Here is a 19,596-nt window from a genome sequence, read left to right on the forward strand (position 1 = left end):
CACGAGACAACATGAGGCTGGTTAGCATCCATGTTGGCTTGAATGAGGATATTGTTTCATCTATTTTTCTTGTAAAAATAAATATATATATAGCAGAGTTATACGACCTCAATGAACTCATTCTGTCAGCAAGGACGTCACATTTAATACAGTGACTGTAATAAGAAGCCACACCTTTTTCAGCAATTCTGTCCCGCGTCTTGACCGAACAGACAGATTCCCGCCTTCCGATCCCTTCTCCCGCCATTCGCCACATTTTCTACCAATCAGCGGCGCCAGAGCACATGTCACTATGGCGACGGCTAAGCCCGCCCCTCGTTGTCATGTGCCCGCCCCTCGTTGTCATGTGACCTCCCGCTTGCAGTCAGATGACCGCGTGTGTGACCAAGCACAAGTCCTCAGCCTTGTTGAGAAGGTAACCTGTCGTTTGAGTTGAAAATCTCTTTATTTGAGAACTTTCCGTCGGTGTGTGGATTGAAACTTCCATAAAACACTCGTTTAAAGGTTGAAAAAAACGAATGGGCAAGTTTATGTGGTTTTGAGCTGGACTCGCTTTTGAATGCCAGCTAGCGTTTTCACAATATTGTTATAGGTATATTTAACAACCTTTATACACTTTCCTTTGTTTTACCTGTTTGTTATCAAAATTTATTAATGTTACAATTTTCCATGCTACAGTATCGGCGTCAGCCTTTTTATATCCCCATCCCCTATCACAACATGAATAAATCTAGAGAACGTGCCACACCGGCATCTAATAATATGCGCTGTGATAGCTTCAGCTGCTGCGGCTCCGTGCGTCTGTGGCACCATTGTTTCTCATTTGCGGCTTTGACACTGACCATCCCGGAGCCACTAAAATAAGAGTTCCTGAAAAGCAGGAAAATGTAAACAGTGCACATATTCCATGTACTTCTCACTGATGTCTCTCTCATTAGCAGAAAAGAATTCAGCTATAAGAAGAGTTAGTGCCTCTCAGTCCAGATGTCCTCATCGCCCTCCATCTCCTCTGTTCTCCTAAATACCGGGGCTCAGATGCCCCTCCTGGGTTTGGGGACGTACAAATTGTGTCCAGAGGATGTCTACAGAGCTGTGGATGCATCCCTTGAGTCTGGTTACCGGGCATTTGACACAGCTACTGTGTACCGTAATGAAGCTGACTTGGGCCGGGCCCTGAGGGAGCTGCTGCCCAAGTATGGTTTGAGCAGAGAGGACATCTTCATAACCAGGTAACCATTGTACTTCTTTTGTCCCTTTTTTGTTTGGCCTCTCAGTTGGGAAGCCCATTGTTTTTTCTCTGAATTGTGAAATTACCTCTCTAATTTATTACGTCATGGGATTCACTCACGATAACTTGTAAAACAAACAAGTCTCATTTCTGTCAGCTGGGATGCCATTCATGCCTCCCATGATTTTTCCTTCCTAAGGGTCACTTTTTTAGCTGATTTCTAGCTCATTATTCAGCCGCACCTCCACAATGCAGCTCTTTCTTGTCTTCCCTGCAGTAAGTTGGCGCCGAAGGATCAGGCCGAAAAGGCAAAGGATGGAGCTCTCCAGAGCTTGTCTGAGCTGGATATGGGTTATATTGACCTCTACTTGATCCACTGGCCTGGCACACAGGGACTACAGGTGACTGACCAACAGAACCCAGGTCAGGCTCAGACGGAGTTAACTGTGCTTCTGACTCCAGTAACCTTGAAAAAGTGCGCCCAAATGATCTAATCTTGTAGCTCTGCCAGCTATAACACATGTGCTTTGTGCATTTTAAGTAGCTCGTACCCCGTGACTGAGTCTTTAAAAAAAAAAAAAAAAAAATTAAAGGAAAAATAGCAAAAAGCAAATGGCTAATTCCAGTGTCCTACTGTTTATTTATTTTTTTACCTTCTTAATTATTGTGGTATGGGATCCAAAATTGAAGTGACTGTCTTGGCATGTCTGCTTTTTCTTAAACACAGTGTAGTGTGCATGCACACTTTAAACTGCTAATTTGGGAATAATTAGATTATGTCAATAATTTTGATCTGTCTACTTGCATTTTAGTACCAATTATAATAATATAATCATAATAATAACAATTAAAAAATTATATGTTTTAAGCACTGCTCATCAAGTGGTGTACAAATGAGAAGTAAAAGTAAAACACAATGAAAAAAAAAAAAAATTCATTCTTTCATTAATTTTTCGTATATTCTGCCTATCATGTTATCAGTGACATGGCTATGTTGGAAATGGTATTAACTCAAATAAGTTGTATTTCTCGCCAATATATTTTAACTGTATTCTGGGATAACATTTTTTGCCAATGCTCTGATAAAATGAAACAACCCAATCCTATTAAGCACATAGAATAAAAGGAGATTATTGGGCAAAGGGCTGAAAGCTGAAAACTCATAATCTGATAATAGCTTTTACCTATTTAGGTTATCATGATGTGCTGATTATTGTATGATGTTCCATAATGACTGGATTATCTTAATTTTTCAAATACAATCTTTAGCACACAGGGCATTGCAAAAGAAGCCACATTTTGCCCCATTGTCTTTGAGAGAAAGAAGATATTTTCAAAGTCAACATCTCCACAATTCAGCAGTTCACAAACAATTGTCCAGAGGTCACTCAGTACATCTGGCCAAGCACACCTTCTCACACACAATGTGTGAAGTCATAATCAATATTTCATCCCAGGTAACAGAGCTCAGAGCTGGGTTGCACTTGAGCAGCTGCACGCCGAGGGGAAGCTGAAGGCCATTGGCGTATCAAACTACACACCTGCACACATGGAAGAACTGATGCAGAACTGCAAGGTCCCTCCTGCTGTGCTGCAGGTGAAATGAAGCATTTAGTTTGGTTTCTGGGTGGATATTCATTATTTTTAGGCTGTGGTTACAGGTGCAGTCACAATTTTGTTTTTTCGGAAACACTGTCTGTATTTTTCTCCCATTTGACAATTTCTTGACTGGTGTTTTGTATATATTAAATAGAGTAATAAAGTACTGCACAATGGAAGACGTAAATTATTGAAGTTAATATATTTTATTGAGAAATGGTTGAAGTTTACTAATGTGATGCTCACAAGCCTTTTCAAACACATCAGATTTAACCAAATAAATGAGATAATTTGATAATCTTTGAATTAGTTTTCAGGTGTAGTAACATTTATGGACATTATTATGATTATAAGTAATATTTTAATTTTTTATGACCTAGGAGTAATTGCATTTGTTTATCATAACAAGAGTGTGGAGGCCTGCTTTGGGAACCCATTTTAAACTCATCAATTTGAATATGTCTTTTTGTAAGGTGGAGTTCCACCCACGGTTGTGCCAAGTAGAGCTAAGGAGTGTGTGTGAGCAGTATGGAGTGTGTTTCCAAGCCTACACCTCTCTTGGAAGGGGAGACCTGCTCACTGACCCTCTGGTCATGGAGGTGGCAAAGAACTATGAACGTACCCCTGCACAGGTAAAAGCATTACCAAGGCCTGTTTGCCCTCTTAACTCAAAATCTATAAGTATTGTTCATTTCCCTGTCTTTCTTCTTCATAGATCCTTTTGCGCTGGGCTGTGCAGCAGGGCATCCCAGTGCTCCCGAAGTCAGCCAATCCAGATAGAATCAAGGAGAACGCCAAGCTTTTTGATTTTACGCTGAGTGACAAAGACATGAATAGCCTGTCAGCTCTGGACTGTAACCACAGATTCTGCTGGGATCCCTCACAAGTGGCTTGATGGACCACCACTGGGATTCACACCCTCTCCCAACTTCCCCCCTTCAGTTCTGGTAGTAATGTAGTCATTGAGAAATTTGCCAAATGATATATACTTTGTTGTGGACAGTCATAAAGTGTAATGGAAAATTTTGTATGTACCCGGTTGTCTCCATATGTGGGAAGTTAAATGAGGCATCAAAACTTGATGAAGACCGGACCTATTATCTACTTGCCTCCCAACTGCCCTTCCTTTTGTTTCAGCTGCTTTTTCTCAATCTCTTGGTTTCTAACAAACCCATTGTCTAGAAGCTTGTCACGTTGGTTCCTCGGGGACCACATGAAAGTTACACAGGGATCCATCCTCAAGGAGGGTCCAACGGTCCTGGTAAGGTATAAAAAAACACACCCTAGAGTTGAGTCTTTGTATTCTCGTACAGGTTACCCATGATTTTTAAAGGGATGTGCTAATGTTTCGGGATAATGATCTGCCCTGGTTTAAGAGGCCAGATAACCGTCTGTGTGTTTATGGAGCAAAAAAATTGCAAACTTGCTATTTACCTGTACCCCAGCACAGTGATTGGCAGTCTATAAGGGTTAGAGAACCTTCTACTTTAAGAGCTAGATAATACAAATTCCACCAAATTCTTACAATCATGTAGTGAGGTGTTTGATCTCCATGCTTTGATAATCAATGGAAAGCAGATAATTTTTCCAAACAGTGAACGTATACTTATTAATGTGCTTATTAATTGGGACTATTCACAAATTTTAGTAATAGCTTTGCTTTATGTTGTTACTTTGCCATTTCGATTGTATATGATGAACCTCAAAGTCACATGGATAAAAATAAAATAATTGTCAATTCTTTCTACTGGCAAATTTTTAAACAATTCCAGTCACTTTCAAACCACTTTTAAAATGATTTTATTCAGGACAGCATATACCAGAAAATTCACAGTTGTAGAGAAAATACATTTACAAAAACTGAAAAAAAAACAAAAACAAAAACAATTTGAAAAACAGAAATATAAAAATTCGATTTTTCTCCTCACTCATCTGCAGATTCAAGTAATACCAAGAACAGTTGCAGGCCCTGGCAGGCTGTTACTCTGAGATGTATTCACTGCCACAGCTGTGTGAATGTTGAAGCTATGACTGGTATGTGTGGCGGGAACCGAAATGATTTTCTTTCCAGCCCAAATCTTGCCATACCAACATTTGTCGTACAGTTGTGACAGAAAATACACCAATATGTCTTACTACTTTTCCTCGAGCATCGTACGTGACAGCTGGTTGAGAAGTTTTAAGGCGGTAATGCTGGCCATGCAGTGTCATATCACAGGTTACAGCTTGTTCAGAACATATTCAAGGCAGTTTATAACATTAAGTATCAGCTGAGCTTTTCTTTTCAACAGAGTAAAGCATTCACATTCCAACTCAGTTCTCAACACCGTCTATACATCTTTGCCAGCTAACACAACTGTACTCTTTGGGTCAAAGTACAGATACTGGTTTACAACTAACATGACAACAGTGAACTCAACACTTAACCTCTGTGTTATAAATATGATATAAAATAGTGTCATCACTCCTTTTAATGACCATTTAATAATTTAATTTAGCATCCTTAAATTGCCAGGAGCTTTTTAGTTAATGTAATACAGTCATCAAACATGGCTGATTTGATTGAATATAAAAGGTGTCAGCATACAGATTGTCTGGAATTCTCTTGTGCTTTCTGTGTCCATTTAGAAAAGCTATGAAACTTAAGATGAAGTCTGAGGGCAGTATATATTGCAGCCCGTTGGCCAACTTCACAACATAACCCTTCAAGCTAAGAGGAAGAGAACAGGATGCAAGTTTAATACACCTATTACCATTTTCATAAATTGCATATGGATAAAAAAAAATTAAGCCTGATTGCTTTATATAAGAATAATCAGTGCACAGATACATAAACCTCCCAGATTAAGATTTTACATGGAAAAGACTAGAACAATTTGTTGTCAGCTCATTCTCAGCAGGCACTAGTCTGACTTCAAGACATGACACCATTTTGACTTTTGTAAACTAAGTCTAACATCTTCCAAACATCGTTTATTTTAGTTTCACTTTGTCAATTGGAAACGTATTGGATTTAAACAGATTTTCATTGTGAGCCCGTTAATTTGTTGTTGTAGACTATTGAACAGTAATTTCTTTAATTTAACTGTATCACCACAACCTTTAAATACTTCTTAAACATCAACAGATTAATTTGTTTAGATTTTTTTTTTTTAAATATCAAGATTGTGTCAGAAAATCCAGGATGGGAGACAAACATCCAAATCATGTACTGTTGGTGCTACTTTATAGTCAAAGCTATGAACAGTCTTTGTATGCAGCCGGTGCCAAAAAAAAGGCCTGAATACAAGACATGGATCACAGATTGAAATCACAGCCAGAAGATGAAAAGTAAATAGCACAATGACACAAGCCACAAAGGACTGGAAACCAGTTGTCAAAAAGTTCTGCAAGTACATGGCGGTCAAACGTACGTTCACATCCCTCGCTGGTATAGGCTTGTGCATTAACGTGACTAGACTCTACAAGCACTTTCTTCATGCACTGTGCACAGCATTTTATTCTTAGTCACTCACATCTTTAAATATGCACATAACATTTATTAAGATGGATTGTACACTGCCTATTGCTAGGTTTTTATAAAATAGCATGGCAACCTTGTAAAATAGGAAATTGTAAATTAAAATGCCGAATACCACATTGCTTTTTAGAGCCAGCCCATTCCATTTGATAAAATATTAACAAAATATTTACATATATAAATTCCAAAGATGATCTATTATATTTTTCTGCTCATCCAAGGCTTTAAAAAGATAGATTCATATGGGTTTGTGCTTTTATATGTATGTTTAATGTCACTTTTTTCAGATATAATCTAACCCTGAACTTTTAAAAAAGATATTATTTCTGCATCATCAGAGATTGTCCTTGTACAAGATTGTTCTTCTTCTGCTAATTTTGAGCTACAAAGCAGTAAATGATAATTGAGCACAGTTGTTTGGATGGGAACATATTGGGAATCAACAGGAATTTGAATACTCCATAAAGAAAACTCTCCTCTTTTTTTAAATTGGTGTGAAGAAGCAACCAGCTACAGTGATTTGCACAAGCCTGTGCAAGTTAGATTCAGAAATATTTGGAGATGCATCAGAAAAATGCTTTGATTTTTCCCCTCTTCGAGAAGCTGAAGAACAAGGGAAGGGAAGAAGGAAGGGAAGTCTAGAGGTTTTCAAAATGGCCTCAGACAGCCTGCTGTTCGAGTTCTGCATTTCTCTCCATCCTATTGCATAGTGTTGATGTGAGAGACCACACTGACACGGTAAGCATGCTTGGTATAGTCTTGTCTTTTTTTTTCTTTCTTTTATCGAGTTTACGGGAATTGGATTTGTCTTCATTGGCCTGAATTTAACCACTTCAGAGTCCCAACAATATCGTCAACATCACAAATGTCACAAATACAAAAATTTATTCAAATGTAGTTTACCAATGAAAATACAAAAAAGTATGTCTCCGAATGGGACAGCTCAGATTTCAGTGTTACTCACTGTGTGTCTCACTCAGACACATCCAGATTACATTGTTCTCTCGGCGTTGCTGTCATCTCCCATTATCCTGCCAATTACTCTCGCCTGGTGTTGTTCCTCCTACTCCGTGCGGCCAGTGTGGTTCTCGTGGTGGTTGTTCTCGCCCTCCATCTCTTGGTGGCTAAAGAGGTAGCTCCACCATGTTTTGGAATGGTGCATTGGCCTGGCAGTCCCGACATTTTTCAACCTCTTCATTTCCTGGACCAAACAGACATGAATGATAAAGTGAGGAAGGCGTATTGCGGTCCTTTTAAGAAAAACTAATTTGATGATTCAATTATCTAATGACATCTAATTACACTGGAACAAATCACCTGAGTTTTATCCCAGCAGAACATGGATCATAGATCGATTCCCTTCAATAGGGAATAGATCTACAAAAACAGCCCCCATCTTGATCAATGGACATATATATCTTTCTATTCCTTCAGATCCTGTTACTCACCCCTTTATCTAAGAGGCTGTCAAACTCATCGCTCATCCTTCGGAGCTGCTGGCCATATTTCTTGGCTGCCCAGAGGGCAGGCGGAGCTGACTTGGACCGTCCTCGGAAAGGCGCGCCATCAGTCGGTGTGCCAGCCTCTTCCTCCCCTCTGACCTGGAGCTCCTCATCTTTGGGGGGATTGAGAGCTTGGGACTCGGAGCTCAGCCTGATTCGACCGGCTGCTGTACAGGAAGGAAGAGAGAGGAGTTACTGTTGTCAGTAAAGATGATTTGGGGAAACGGAGGAAGAATATCATCTCATCATGGTTTTCAGGTAGGCCACTACCGAAACAAATAGTTTACTTGACAATGATATTCCGTAATAATGCGCTAAAATACAGTTTGGTTCAATAAATTTAATGATATTTAAGTAATTGAGTCATCCCAAACAATGGAACTAATTTCAGTTTTATAAGATAAAAATAAAGAGCAATAGCATTGCACCAAACAGTATATGGCTTCACCTTTTTGAAAAAGTGTCCATCTCAAAATAATTGGACTGATCCAGCAATTGCAGTGTGATTTCTGATATTAGAGAGAATGATAATTAAGACATTGTAATATTATTTTAATGGGAAAACTTTCATTGTGAATCTGCACTCAATTGACTGTAAAGTATATAGTGTGTGCAGGACATCTCTGCAACACTGTAATTACTTTGTAATTATCTTAATTAATTGTAATTAATTGTATTGTAATTAATTACTTTCATTTTAGCAGTGCAGCAGACCAGATGTAAAGTGTACTTTTCTTTTTAGTTATTAGGCAGCCCTAATAAATGAAGGGAGAAATAATGTGAAAGGAGATTCCAGCTCTCACTAGAGGCACCCCACTCTTATGGTTCTAGAGTTTTAAATACACATTGCTGCCATGGTAACAAACAAACTTTAAAATTAGCGTTGGATAACAGAATATTCATTGTTGATTACTAGTCTGAATTGTGACAACTATGTTTTCTCAAAACAACTGATTTGTTTGTTTTGAGTAGCTCTGAAATAGGGGGTTATGAAGGTTGGCAATGTTTTTTGTTCCTGATGCTTGTTTAAAACTAAGCCGAACACAAAATGCACAGACAGGGAAGGATAGATTGAAAATAAATTAAATTGGGATGCCGCAGTGTGTGTTCGGAATACTTCGACTAATTTAATTTCAATATCTTCGGTGTTCCAGCGCATGAAATTTGCTCTTTTGGCTTCGATTTATTATCTATAGGTATAGTAGGCCCAAGGGCTCCAGCTACTTGGGGACCACCTGGTGAATAACGCAGCATTGTATATCTATAAAAGTATTTCAAAATTGAGTGTATATTTAAAGATAGGATCGCCAATGTTGTGTCAAAATGAGAAAAAAATTCCCAGAAATGAGAAAATAATGAAAAAGTCTTAAGTAATACTCAAAGAAAAATGAACAAACAAGCAAAAATGAAAATGCTTCATAAAGGGTGGAAAGCTGAGTATTAAACTGGCCTATTAAAACACACAAAATGTGCACTATAATGAGCAATTTCGAGTTATACTTCATAAAATATGAAAATGTTTAAAAGGTCTTTGTTAGACTTCTCCTGATTAAGTGGATCTGAAAAATCTGACCAACGATTAGATTCATTTACTTCCACCACATTATCAACTATTTGAATGACAAGGGTTTGGAGCTCCCCGTGCAAAGTCACATCGGGAGTGAGGTCATCGGGGTCACCGTCGCCCGGGCTTCCCTACCTGCCCCTCGGAGCTCCGGCAGGGTGAGGGTGTGGCCGTGGACAGCCCGTTCTTCCCGTGGATCAGCCGGCTGGTTGTAGTCTCCCTCCTCTACCTCCTCGGAGGGCTCGGACTCACTGTCGGACAGAGTGAAGCTAGCGGCCATCGTGACATCTAAGGAAGAAAGACACACACACACACACATCGTGTCAGTGAGTGTGTTTTTAGAGATTAAGCCCCTCTATCGCTTTACAGAAAAGAAAGAGCAGGTGAAACCTAAAACAATCATTCTCTGGACTGTCTTGACAAAACTATTAAACAGCCACGAACTGACAACACAGCATTTATTCCAGCGTGTGTTCTCAGTCAGGAACTGAGGTATATACATGTCAGGTACATTCCTGTCAGGTGTGCTTCCATTTACCCGCAACTAGCTGTTAGCTTAGCCACTTATTGGAGATTCATAAAATGGCATCACCCGTGGAACACTGACGCTGTCCCTCTCCAGACATACACCCGGAGGCTATCTGTTACACTTGCTACCCTGACACTGGCCAGTCCAAAGGCATTCGCGGCGTAACAGCGGTCAAGATAACCGTGTTGTTTTTGACCCCACGGATCCGTGTTGGTATCCGTCGACCACTTGTTACGCTGTTATTTACCGGCTGAAGCACCTTCCTCCCGGGTCGACACACGGTCTCCCTTGTTTTGTTGTTGACTAAGGAGGACAAAAGAAACTTCCTACAGGGCGGAAGCTAGCGCCGGGTCGATTTAAAGAAACGCGGAAGTCAAAGAAAATGACCAAGTCTATGATTTCTTACCCGAATTTTTTTTTCGTACAAGAGGAGCTGGGAGAACTACGTGTGTTTCTAGCGGCCACAGATGTTGTTGTTATCGGTGTCTTGTCTTTTACTGTACCGTTCAATTTGCTTCGCCTTCGCCCAATCGCCGCGCGTCACCGTATCGCCGATGCGCGCTGACGTCACTGTTGCGAGCTAGGACTGGGCTGGGGCTTTGTTTGTTTCACCGGCTTACCGTAATGGCGCTTTTAAGGCGCAGCGAAAGTTTTATGGACCCAAGCGGAGACTTTTCTACCCGCCTCAGTTTATTATTCAATAGATTAACAAATGCAACCGAAAGAAACACTCATATCCACGGGGCATTCCAACCTATACGGATTTAGAAGCTCTGCATAAAACATTTTCACAAAAGTCACATTCATTCACATATGTGTGCCCCTGTTGTTCCTGTAGTACAGGTGTAACTGGTTACTTCAATGTTTAATACACTTTAGGATGTCAGGTAGTTCTTCATTTATTGTTAAAGTGTCTAAATCCACATTTGGACAAGGATTAACAGAGGACACTTACATGAATTTCATGGTATTTGAGCAGAATAATTAGACACTTTTATACCTGTCAAATAGGTTTCATATTTAATGTGTGAGCAAATGACAAGAACAGCTTTAGCTGAATCCTCTCTCTTCTTTCCAATATAGAAAGGGCTGATGCAGGATTAGCAACCAATATTTTTGGATTTAGGGGGCTTTAAGGGCCTTTTCTACATGGATTTACATGTTCAAAGGTCAATTAACACACTTGGGGTTTTTGACATTGAAATCATTCCCAAGACAGTTGCATGATGGCAATAGATAAATGCATGTCCTTCCATTGTAACAGATGCATTTTAGAGGGCGGTGTAGGGTGAAATACATCTATATGTCTAACTGACATGATTCACTATATTTGAAATGTTTGTTTTTGGCAGATGTTAAGCCTGATAAAATTAGGGTGGGTCCAGATAGTTGACATGGAGGTTTGTTCAGTTCTAAACAAATTTAGCGCTTACTCAATATGACACAGAAGGCATCCACTAAAAATCACTGATGTGGGTTTATTTTTGGTAAGACATATATATCCACCTGAGCGACTGGGGGAGACGAATTATCTTTTTGAATGGGAAAGGGGAAGAGATACCCTCAGACTAGTTTGCTGTTGTACCATGTATGAGCAGCAGATGGGGAGGCAGGACTGCACACTGGGCTGGCCCGCACTACTTCTCCCTCTCTCACTGCTCAGCTGGTCTCTTTGAAATTAAACATTTACCTGTAATGTCTACTTAATGGCAAATGATGGACAGTAATTGTCCCACTTTAGTGCAAGCATGTCAGCTTAAAGGTTTAATCAGGATAGGTGCTGTTTTAAAAATGCTGTATAATATTTATTTGAGCCTGGTATTGCATATCCTCACTTACCAAAATAAATTACTGAATCAGATGCTGGACTGCTGCAATTGTCAGTTTTTTTGCTTACTCTGGAAAGGCTGGAAAACATATGTCAACTGTTAAATATTTCTTGACGTGATTTTATTTAACAATGGAACTATTGTCATTGAGGAAAAACAAAACAAAACAACCAAATAATCAAAAGATACCGAGGCTGACCTGCAGAAGTTCATTTTTTGCAATTACTAGACAACATATGGTTGGTTCCTTAAAATAGAAAAATATGTTGTCCTCTTGGGCCTGTCTCTTCTGCACTTTCCTTACTTCCAACACAGTGAATCCACCATGTAATTATCCACCATTTATATCCAAAGCTGCCTCTGTTCTTTTTCTCCTCCTTTTTGTCATCCACCTCTTTGCCTCCCTTGATCTCCAGCCTCTTGAGAAGTTAGAAACAAATTTAGTCTTTTTTTAAAGAGCCTGTGACTGACCTGAGGAGGAGAAGCAAACTTTTTTTTTTTTTCCATTTGCAAATGGCAATGGCATTCATAGCAATGTGACGCAGCTCCTCCTTATTCTGAAATGCTAGTGCACCCGGAGAGAACTAATTTGTATTTCTGAGCTTAGACAAACATGCAAACTCCTCACACTCCGCTTATCATCCTTTGGTGTATGGATTGAGCGGGTCTAGAAAATAACCACTTCTTTCCAACTCTATTTTTGGAGGGATTAGAGAAATAATACATGAGAGTTCTTTTTTTGGATGGATTTGTGCATGTGACTTATCCATATTAATATGTATGTTGTTTGTGTGTTTAGTTCTTGGAAAGGGGATAAACCTACAAAATAACTTAACCATTAAAGACCCATCATATTACCATCATTACTTTAAGTGGTGCAGTGTGTAGAAGAGAAACAGAAGTGGTCTTCCAAAACAACCAAGAGTCATTTTCATACACACATGCACAACAGTTTTTGTTAAGTCTGGCGAATTTAAAACTGACGGACCCATACAATTAGCATCCATTTATATCCCTGTGCACCAACCTCGCCCTGCCTCCCTGCCCCTCATCTGCTGGTTATTTTGGGAAACAGATGCGTATGCACTCCCACACTGTCTCCTAACCACCACTCAGTGTGTGTGTGTGTGTGTATGCGTGTGTGTGTGTGTGTTCGTGTGTTCTTGTGTTTGAGTGGGTGTATGTGATGCTGTTTTAGGGCAAATGCAGCAGCGTTTTCAAGCGGCTTGTGAAATGTTCTTTCCATTTCAATGCCAGGACACTGGCTGTCTGTGGAAAGCACAGTTTCCCTCCATGTCCTTTCAAATATTTTCCCCTCTCTGCAGGTTCAGTCAGTTAGCTCTGAGGTTAGAGCAGGTTTTGAATTATTTGTGGAGGGAAAGTTTAGAGGAAAGAAAGACTGGTTCAGAAAATGATTTGGCTTCCCATTCTCAAAAGATGAGAGGCACTTCCAAAATACAGATAATATCAGACTCTGTGACAGAGAAAGTCGGGGACAAAGAAATGGATAAAGCAACAGATGAAAGATAACGGGATTCTGGTAGCGCTGACAAGTTGACGATAGATAAAAGAATGTTAGAGGACCACCACAGAAATGAGATGGCGCAAATGAAGTAGAGAGAAGGAAAACCAGAGGTGAACAGAGAATACAGGGGAAGAACAAATCTAACCTACACTGGAGTGACTACCGTACATTCCTCCAACCTCAGTCCACACGAGCCTTTTCATCATTGCTCTCACTACATGCTCATTATAGACGGCTGCTCCCTCGGTGTACAGCTAAGTCACTCTGTGATCACAAGGTTGACATATGGCAGCTTTTTAATTCCTCCTACCCCACCCCTGTGTGCACTGCCAGTCCTACACCGTAACTGAGATGCTTTAAAGGACGGTTTGGGCTAAAATTGGGTTGTCGCCTTACTGCTGGTAAAAATTACAAGAGTTCTCCCTTGAACAAGTCTGCCCCTCCTCAAGAGCATGTTACTAAGTGACTGAGGAGACATTTCTTTTCGTTATTGCAAGATAGTTTGGGAAATCTGTTTGCAGATATTGAGGCGATTCATGGCATCTTCATGTCTATGAAACTGGTTTTGGGAGTTGCTTAGCTTAAAGATAAATGATTGGAAGCAGAGAAAAAGGTCAGATAGCATGCTAGAACTGATGTACGGTGTAAGCACATAGTCATGTTTACTTTTTAATGAAAAAGAAAGAAAATTATAACGTTGCCAATGGAAACCAATGTCAACCTGGCAGGATATATTGGTATGTCAGCAGTTTTGAACAAAGGCACTGTAATGGACAATCACAAAGACTGGCAATGACAGTTTCCAAATGCAGCCTTATTATCCAAGGAAATTCTTGAAGAAAATGCTCCAGCCCATAGTTTCAAATAACAAAATTAATCACAGGGTGGCACCACAATATTAAACATTCCTCACAGAGCGGCGTCCACTTCACATTGGTTACTTAGCATTTGAGGGTTGTGACATAATTTCACCGTTTTGTTTGTGGAGAGTCAATCGGAAACCTTAAGTTTATTATCTTGTCTTTTCTGAATGTTGGTCAAATGATGGAGGCAATTATGTAGCTGACTTGTTCATTACAAACCTGGCCTGTTGACTGTTTTTATCCAAATGCAACTATAATTTACAGAATCATCATCATTCTAGTGTTAAGAAACTGGAAACTCAAGCTTGAGAGCATTTACCGGTTTAGTTGGCCATCTCTGCTTTTGGAAAGTATGATGGCAAATAAACCTATTTTCAAAGCACAATCGATTGCTATTTTATGCAACATAACAATGATATTAGATTTTCGTGTTTCAAATGGTGAACCTTACGAAACACATATTAGATGGCTGCCTATCGACTTTTGAATGAAGTACCAGAAACTGAGGTTAAGAACCCTTTTTTAGTTTCATTTGATACTTAGGTTTAGACAACACTGATAATTAGTTAGTGTATCATGTGTCAGCAAACAACACAGCAGATGAAAATATGAGTCTGCATTTCATTTAATTCAATTGTTATGTCGTAAAAGTGCTATTTAAATGTTTTAACGTTTAACTGATTGACCAAATTAATAAAACATGAGAAAATAGATGGTTTATAATTTTTTGGACATAAAAGTAATAAAGGACCGAAAAGGTAATGTTTTATCCGGTCTACATTTGTTATTTATCTATGCCTTAACTTTATAGGAGCTAAACACCCAGGGCATACGGATTTATGTTTTCTATCTTCCTAACCACATACACTCGCTTGTACAACCCTCTTTTAGTCCACTAATATCATCCCCATGGTTGGATTGTTTTCATGTGGCTGGGGCAATGTGTGTGTGTTCACAAAGCCACTGTGGATATTTTCAGTCCTAGACTAAAACACATGCAGCCCATATGTGAACTTTAAGGTGCATGTCTGTCATTACAGTGCTATTGCCAGATAATGAATATGTCAGGATTTTTCTTTCACTTATACAAGAGAAACCTTTTGGACTGGCTCAGGCTTAAAAAAAAACAGCACTTGCCTTGGATGTCCTTTCTGTTACCTTCCCCACCTTTAATTTAGTTCAGTCTGAAATAAAGACATTATTGTCATTCTGCTGTGACTAAATAATAGATCATTGAATTGTAATTTGCATATCACCCCGTAATGCTGTTACTATCAAAATTCAGCTTTAATTGCCTGCAGTTTATTCACCGTTTCATGGCTAATCAGTTTATTTTTCCATTGTGTTGCTTTGCCTGAAGCAAAACATATTTCCCTATTTTGCTGAGATACTATGTTTTAGTTACCATGTGAAATTGTTTCCTATCTGGTTCAATGTGAGGATCCCTTACAGCCATTGGAATCTGTTAAATGGAGTATCTTTGCTTGATATCAAGGTCGGTGGAGTTATTTAGACCTTTCCAGCTTTTATAAGAAGACCGTGTTATCCATCCTCCTTAAAGATTTCATTTGTTTTGTTTTGACAGTGATGACAGTCAGGAAATTGGACAGGGACACACTAGCTGCATTTTCAGTCCAGATGAGAGTACACAGTATCTGCATTACTAGATTTGTTTTCCTCATTGTTTCTGCCTGCCTCTGTCCTTAATCCTCTCCTGCAGTTCTCTCACTTTACCATCTCTCAACAGCCATCTCTGCATTCTCTTTATATCCTTTTCAAATTATCCTGATAATTTCTTTTAGTCCATCTGCATCTTCCTCATTTCAGACTGTTTTCATTTCTTGTCTTCTCCCACTTCCAGCAGTCTCAATTCTGCACCCCCGCCCTCCCTCTCCTTCTGCCATCATCCCCCGCCCTTGTGTTTCTGGGTTGCTGACTGAACTAGTTCACATCGAAAATGCAATTTGTTGGTGTCATTGTCCCTCTTTATTTGACAATGCTGGATAGAGACAAGCTGCTTTTAGGTAACCAAATCCAAAAGAGTTTATAATCAGGAAGTAGCATTAATCTTTGTGCTTGCTAAAATTCAGGGGGATTTCTTTTTCCCCAGCAAAGTTAAGTGCTGAGAAGTTCTGCAGTGGGAGCCCTGCAATTTCATTAAAAAAAAAACAACAAAATACTGACTACTGGCTGCAGCCATCCCAGTCAGCAAAAGAGAGGCAGTATAAGGAACCTGAATAGTTAGCCGAACAATACAAATCTACATAAAAAAATAATACAATAAAGGTGACTAATGGCCACCATTAAAAGGAAAGGAACCAGGTCATATTTGCCAATAACGCATTGTATTTGTCATCCTACAGTACTTTTGTTGCCTGAAGACCTTTATACTGTATATTTGAGCTCAACAACTGCAAACCATGCTGCAGGATAAATTTTCATTACATCACTTTTATTATCCCTCCAAATCATGATGTCGACATATGACATGCCTATGAACATAAATGATGTGTGTCCAAAGGATTGTATGTCTGCATGTTAGGTTGTGTGTGCAGTAATATGAGTCACAGGCGGTCAGCATTGCTTGAGGGAAGAAGAAACAGAGGAGACAGAAGTGATGAATTGCACTTTGGGACCATTTTCCTCGTAACACCCGAGGTTATTTCCAAGTATGCCGACGAGTCAAAGAGAGAATGAACGCAGGTGCATGAATTTATGTGTGGAGCAATACTGTTCACATTAACATGTTGCAATTACAATTGTTCCTATTTACATATATTTGAAAGGTAAATTAAGTCCTGTTGTCTATTGTGTGTGGACCAATATCAATATCTGGGCATGTTGTGGCATCACAGGAAATCTTAAGGGTGGAGTGAATGGAGATGTTTTAGTGCATGTTTATGCTACAGTCCCACTTCTCATAGCATTACCAGGGAAGTGTCAGTTTAGATCTTTCCCACTTCCCCTATTTACCTTGGAGTCATTTATTTTTCTCCCTGTGGCTGCGCACCATGCTCGGAAATGACTAATGCCAGGACACTCTACCCCTCATGCATGGGCTTACTGGGAACATGAGCTAAAGGGTAGCAGCGCCCAGGCAACGCCAATGTGGCAGAAGGAAACTCAAGGCTGACCAAACATGTGGCGCCTGTGCTTGACACTGACTCTTGCAAAAACCTAATTAGGTAAGATCCAATGCTATGAAGAATGCCTATCCACAAACAGAAACCCTGTCACCCATAAACACTCAAAGTGAGATCACAATGTGCAAACGTCCTCCATATCTTTATGTGTATTCATTTGTTTATATTTCTTTAGTGATTTAGGTTATACCCCTGAGGTATAATACTGTTGCTGTTGTCAAGGGTTGAGAACCTGTAAACACCCTACCATTTTATGTGCACTATATCCATAATAAACTACCATCTCAATAAGTAGGGGAAAAAAGAGAGAAATTAGGTTCAAGGGGGTGTGGGGTGAGGTTATAGTGTGTCTACCATCTCAATAAGTAGGGGAAAAAAGAGAGAAATTAGGTTCAAGGGGGTGTGGGGTGAGGTTATAGTGTGTTTGTTTTACCTTTACAGGTGAATGCGGTATCTTCAGCTGTAGCATCTTACAGCCCAGTGTATTTTTGCATGTCATTCAAAAACAATGCATCAGGCAGAATGCCTGTGTGTGCCTTGGGGAAGTATGTGCTGGTATCTGTCATTGGACCTGACTGGTTGCTGTCTCCCTGATTAATCAGCTGCTTCATGTCTATGCCGATCAATAACCTAGCAGGCGGCTGGAGATGGTCCACATCTCATCGGAATCCCTTGTGCCTTCAAATGCAAATGCTCATGGCTCAATGATGCTAGAAGTGAGATTTCAAATGTATTTGCCAAAAGTTGTGGGTGTATGTGTTTTGGGGTGGGGGGTTGAGGTGAACCTGCAGATGTGAAACTCAGAGTACAGAGAGTGTTTATGCACAGTTGTCGTTGAAGCCATGTAAGTACTTAGCAATCGACATTGTCGTGATTGACGGTTCGCCTAACACCCAGAACGCCACAGCAGCAGATGCTTTGATGCACTTGCATGGCCATTAGTGCTTTAATAGCCTCAAGTGGACAGAAAACAATCAACTGGTGGAAGTGAGACCGTGTACGTTGATCTTGGATCCATTTTTGTGATTGCATGTCCGAAAAATGCGTGTGTGAGCATTTATGATACACGTCAGGGCTGCTGTTAGCAGCAGAGCGTGGTCGCGACGTTCATCTATACTCTTGCAAATTATCAAGGCTCATTTGCTTACGGTCCTCCTCATAATTTAGTTCTATTGCACCGCTCCCTTATGGATTGTTTCCAGCATGACTTACAATTGCTTTGGTGGCCTGACACAATGAGTCTGAGGCGACTCATGAATAATCAGGAGCCAACGATGCTTTAGAAGGTTCCAGATAAAGCACAAAGGCTTGATTAGTGGGGTACTGTGTAATCAAATCTCATATTTGGGCTGGCTTCACTCAGACATGAGCTGTCTGAAAGGGCTTTTGAGGAAGTTGTCCTTTTATTAGCATTTTATTTACCAAATGTCACATATTAAATCAGACGGGCTCCTTTTGTCGCAAAAGGCTGGCACAAACTCTGATCATTTCATGGATTTATTTTGTAGGAGAAGGTTTATGATACTATTTAGAAAGATTTATAATGTGTGATTCCGAGATGTAGAAGTGATGTGAGTGGAGCGTAACTCCAAACGCCTCCTGTGAAATAGGTGCTGTTGTTTGGAAAAAGGGCAAACAAGGTCAAAAAGTTATTATTCATCTCCATTTTCAACCAAGACATTCAAGGCATTCATTTGAAGTATTTGCTCTTTCGTTGACAGTTGGATTAGATCAATACCACTCTCATGCATTTATGATTCATAGCCAACACACTCGTCTACGGTCATGTCATGGGAAGGTTTATAAATAGAGGTTGTATGATATTTATTTGCATTTTAAACAATTTGTAAGTAATTTAAAGGGAACTTTCAGCTTAAGATAAAGAAAATGACATTTTCACATGATCTGGAGTATATTGGACTCTTGAGATGTGTGCTTCTCTCGCATACAGCTAAGTTTTATAATGTTGAGTACCAAGGTGCGATTTCTGACAAAAGACGTTGATGTCCAATGTAAAAATAGTTTCTCTAACATCAATCCATTCATCTTCCCTCGCTTATCCGGAGTCAGGTTGCGGGGGCGGCAGCTGAAGCAGTGAGGACCAGACCTCCCTCTCCCCTACCACATGGTCCAGCTCCTCTGATGGGACCCCAATGCATTCCCAGGCCAGCCTGGAGGTCTTCTCCAGCATGTCCTGGGTCTTCCCCGTGGTCTCCTCCCAGATAGACATACCCGGAATACCTTCGCCCGGGAGGTGTCCAGGAGGCATCCTGACCAGATGCCCGAGCCACCTC

General features: G+C 40.0%; 2 protein-coding genes across 5 annotated transcripts; one reads left to right on the plus strand and one right to left on the minus strand.

Moving 5' to 3' along the window:
* Positions 1-346: 346 nt before the first annotated feature.
* LOC147223674 (uncharacterized) lies at positions 347-4,723 on the plus strand. 2 transcript variants are annotated; one of them, XM_086166503.1, is made up of 6 exons: positions 347-415; positions 942-1,229; positions 1,506-1,651; positions 2,686-2,825; positions 3,301-3,459; positions 3,543-4,723. In XM_086166503.1, exons 2-6 carry the CDS (start codon positions 985-987, stop codon positions 3,720-3,722), a joined length of 870 nt encoding a protein of 289 aa, XP_086022629.1. In that variant the 5' UTR covers positions 347-415; positions 942-984; the 3' UTR covers positions 3,723-4,723. The 2 variants fall into 2 exon arrangements, with proteins under 2 accessions (XP_086022629.1, XP_086022631.1); XM_086166505.1 differs by having other exon boundaries at positions 363-415; positions 939-1,229.
* On the minus strand, positions 4,612-10,511 carry badb (BCL2 associated agonist of cell death b). 3 transcript variants are annotated; one of them, XM_086166507.1, is made up of 4 exons: positions 10,446-10,511; positions 9,549-9,701; positions 7,796-8,016; positions 4,612-7,548 (listed from the first exon to the last, which is right to left on the minus strand). In XM_086166507.1, the coding sequence occupies exons 2-4, from the start codon at positions 9,691-9,693 to the stop codon at positions 7,411-7,413; spliced, it is 504 nt and encodes a 167-aa protein (XP_086022633.1). In that variant the 5' UTR covers positions 9,694-9,701; positions 10,446-10,511; the 3' UTR covers positions 4,612-7,410. The 3 variants fall into 3 exon arrangements, with proteins under 3 accessions (XP_086022633.1, XP_086022634.1, XP_086022632.1); XM_086166508.1 differs by having other exon boundaries at positions 7,796-8,013; positions 10,349-10,507; XM_086166506.1 differs by having other exon boundaries at positions 10,349-10,507.
* Between the last annotated feature and the right edge of the window lie 9,085 nt (positions 10,512-19,596).

The sequence above is a fragment of the Fistularia commersonii genome, chromosome 19, assembly GCF_037954325.1.
Source record: "Fistularia commersonii isolate RoL2024-O1a breed Wild chromosome 19, RoL_Fcom_v1.0, whole genome shotgun sequence".
Lineage (NCBI taxonomy): Eukaryota > Metazoa > Chordata > Actinopteri > Syngnathiformes > Fistulariidae > Fistularia > Fistularia commersonii.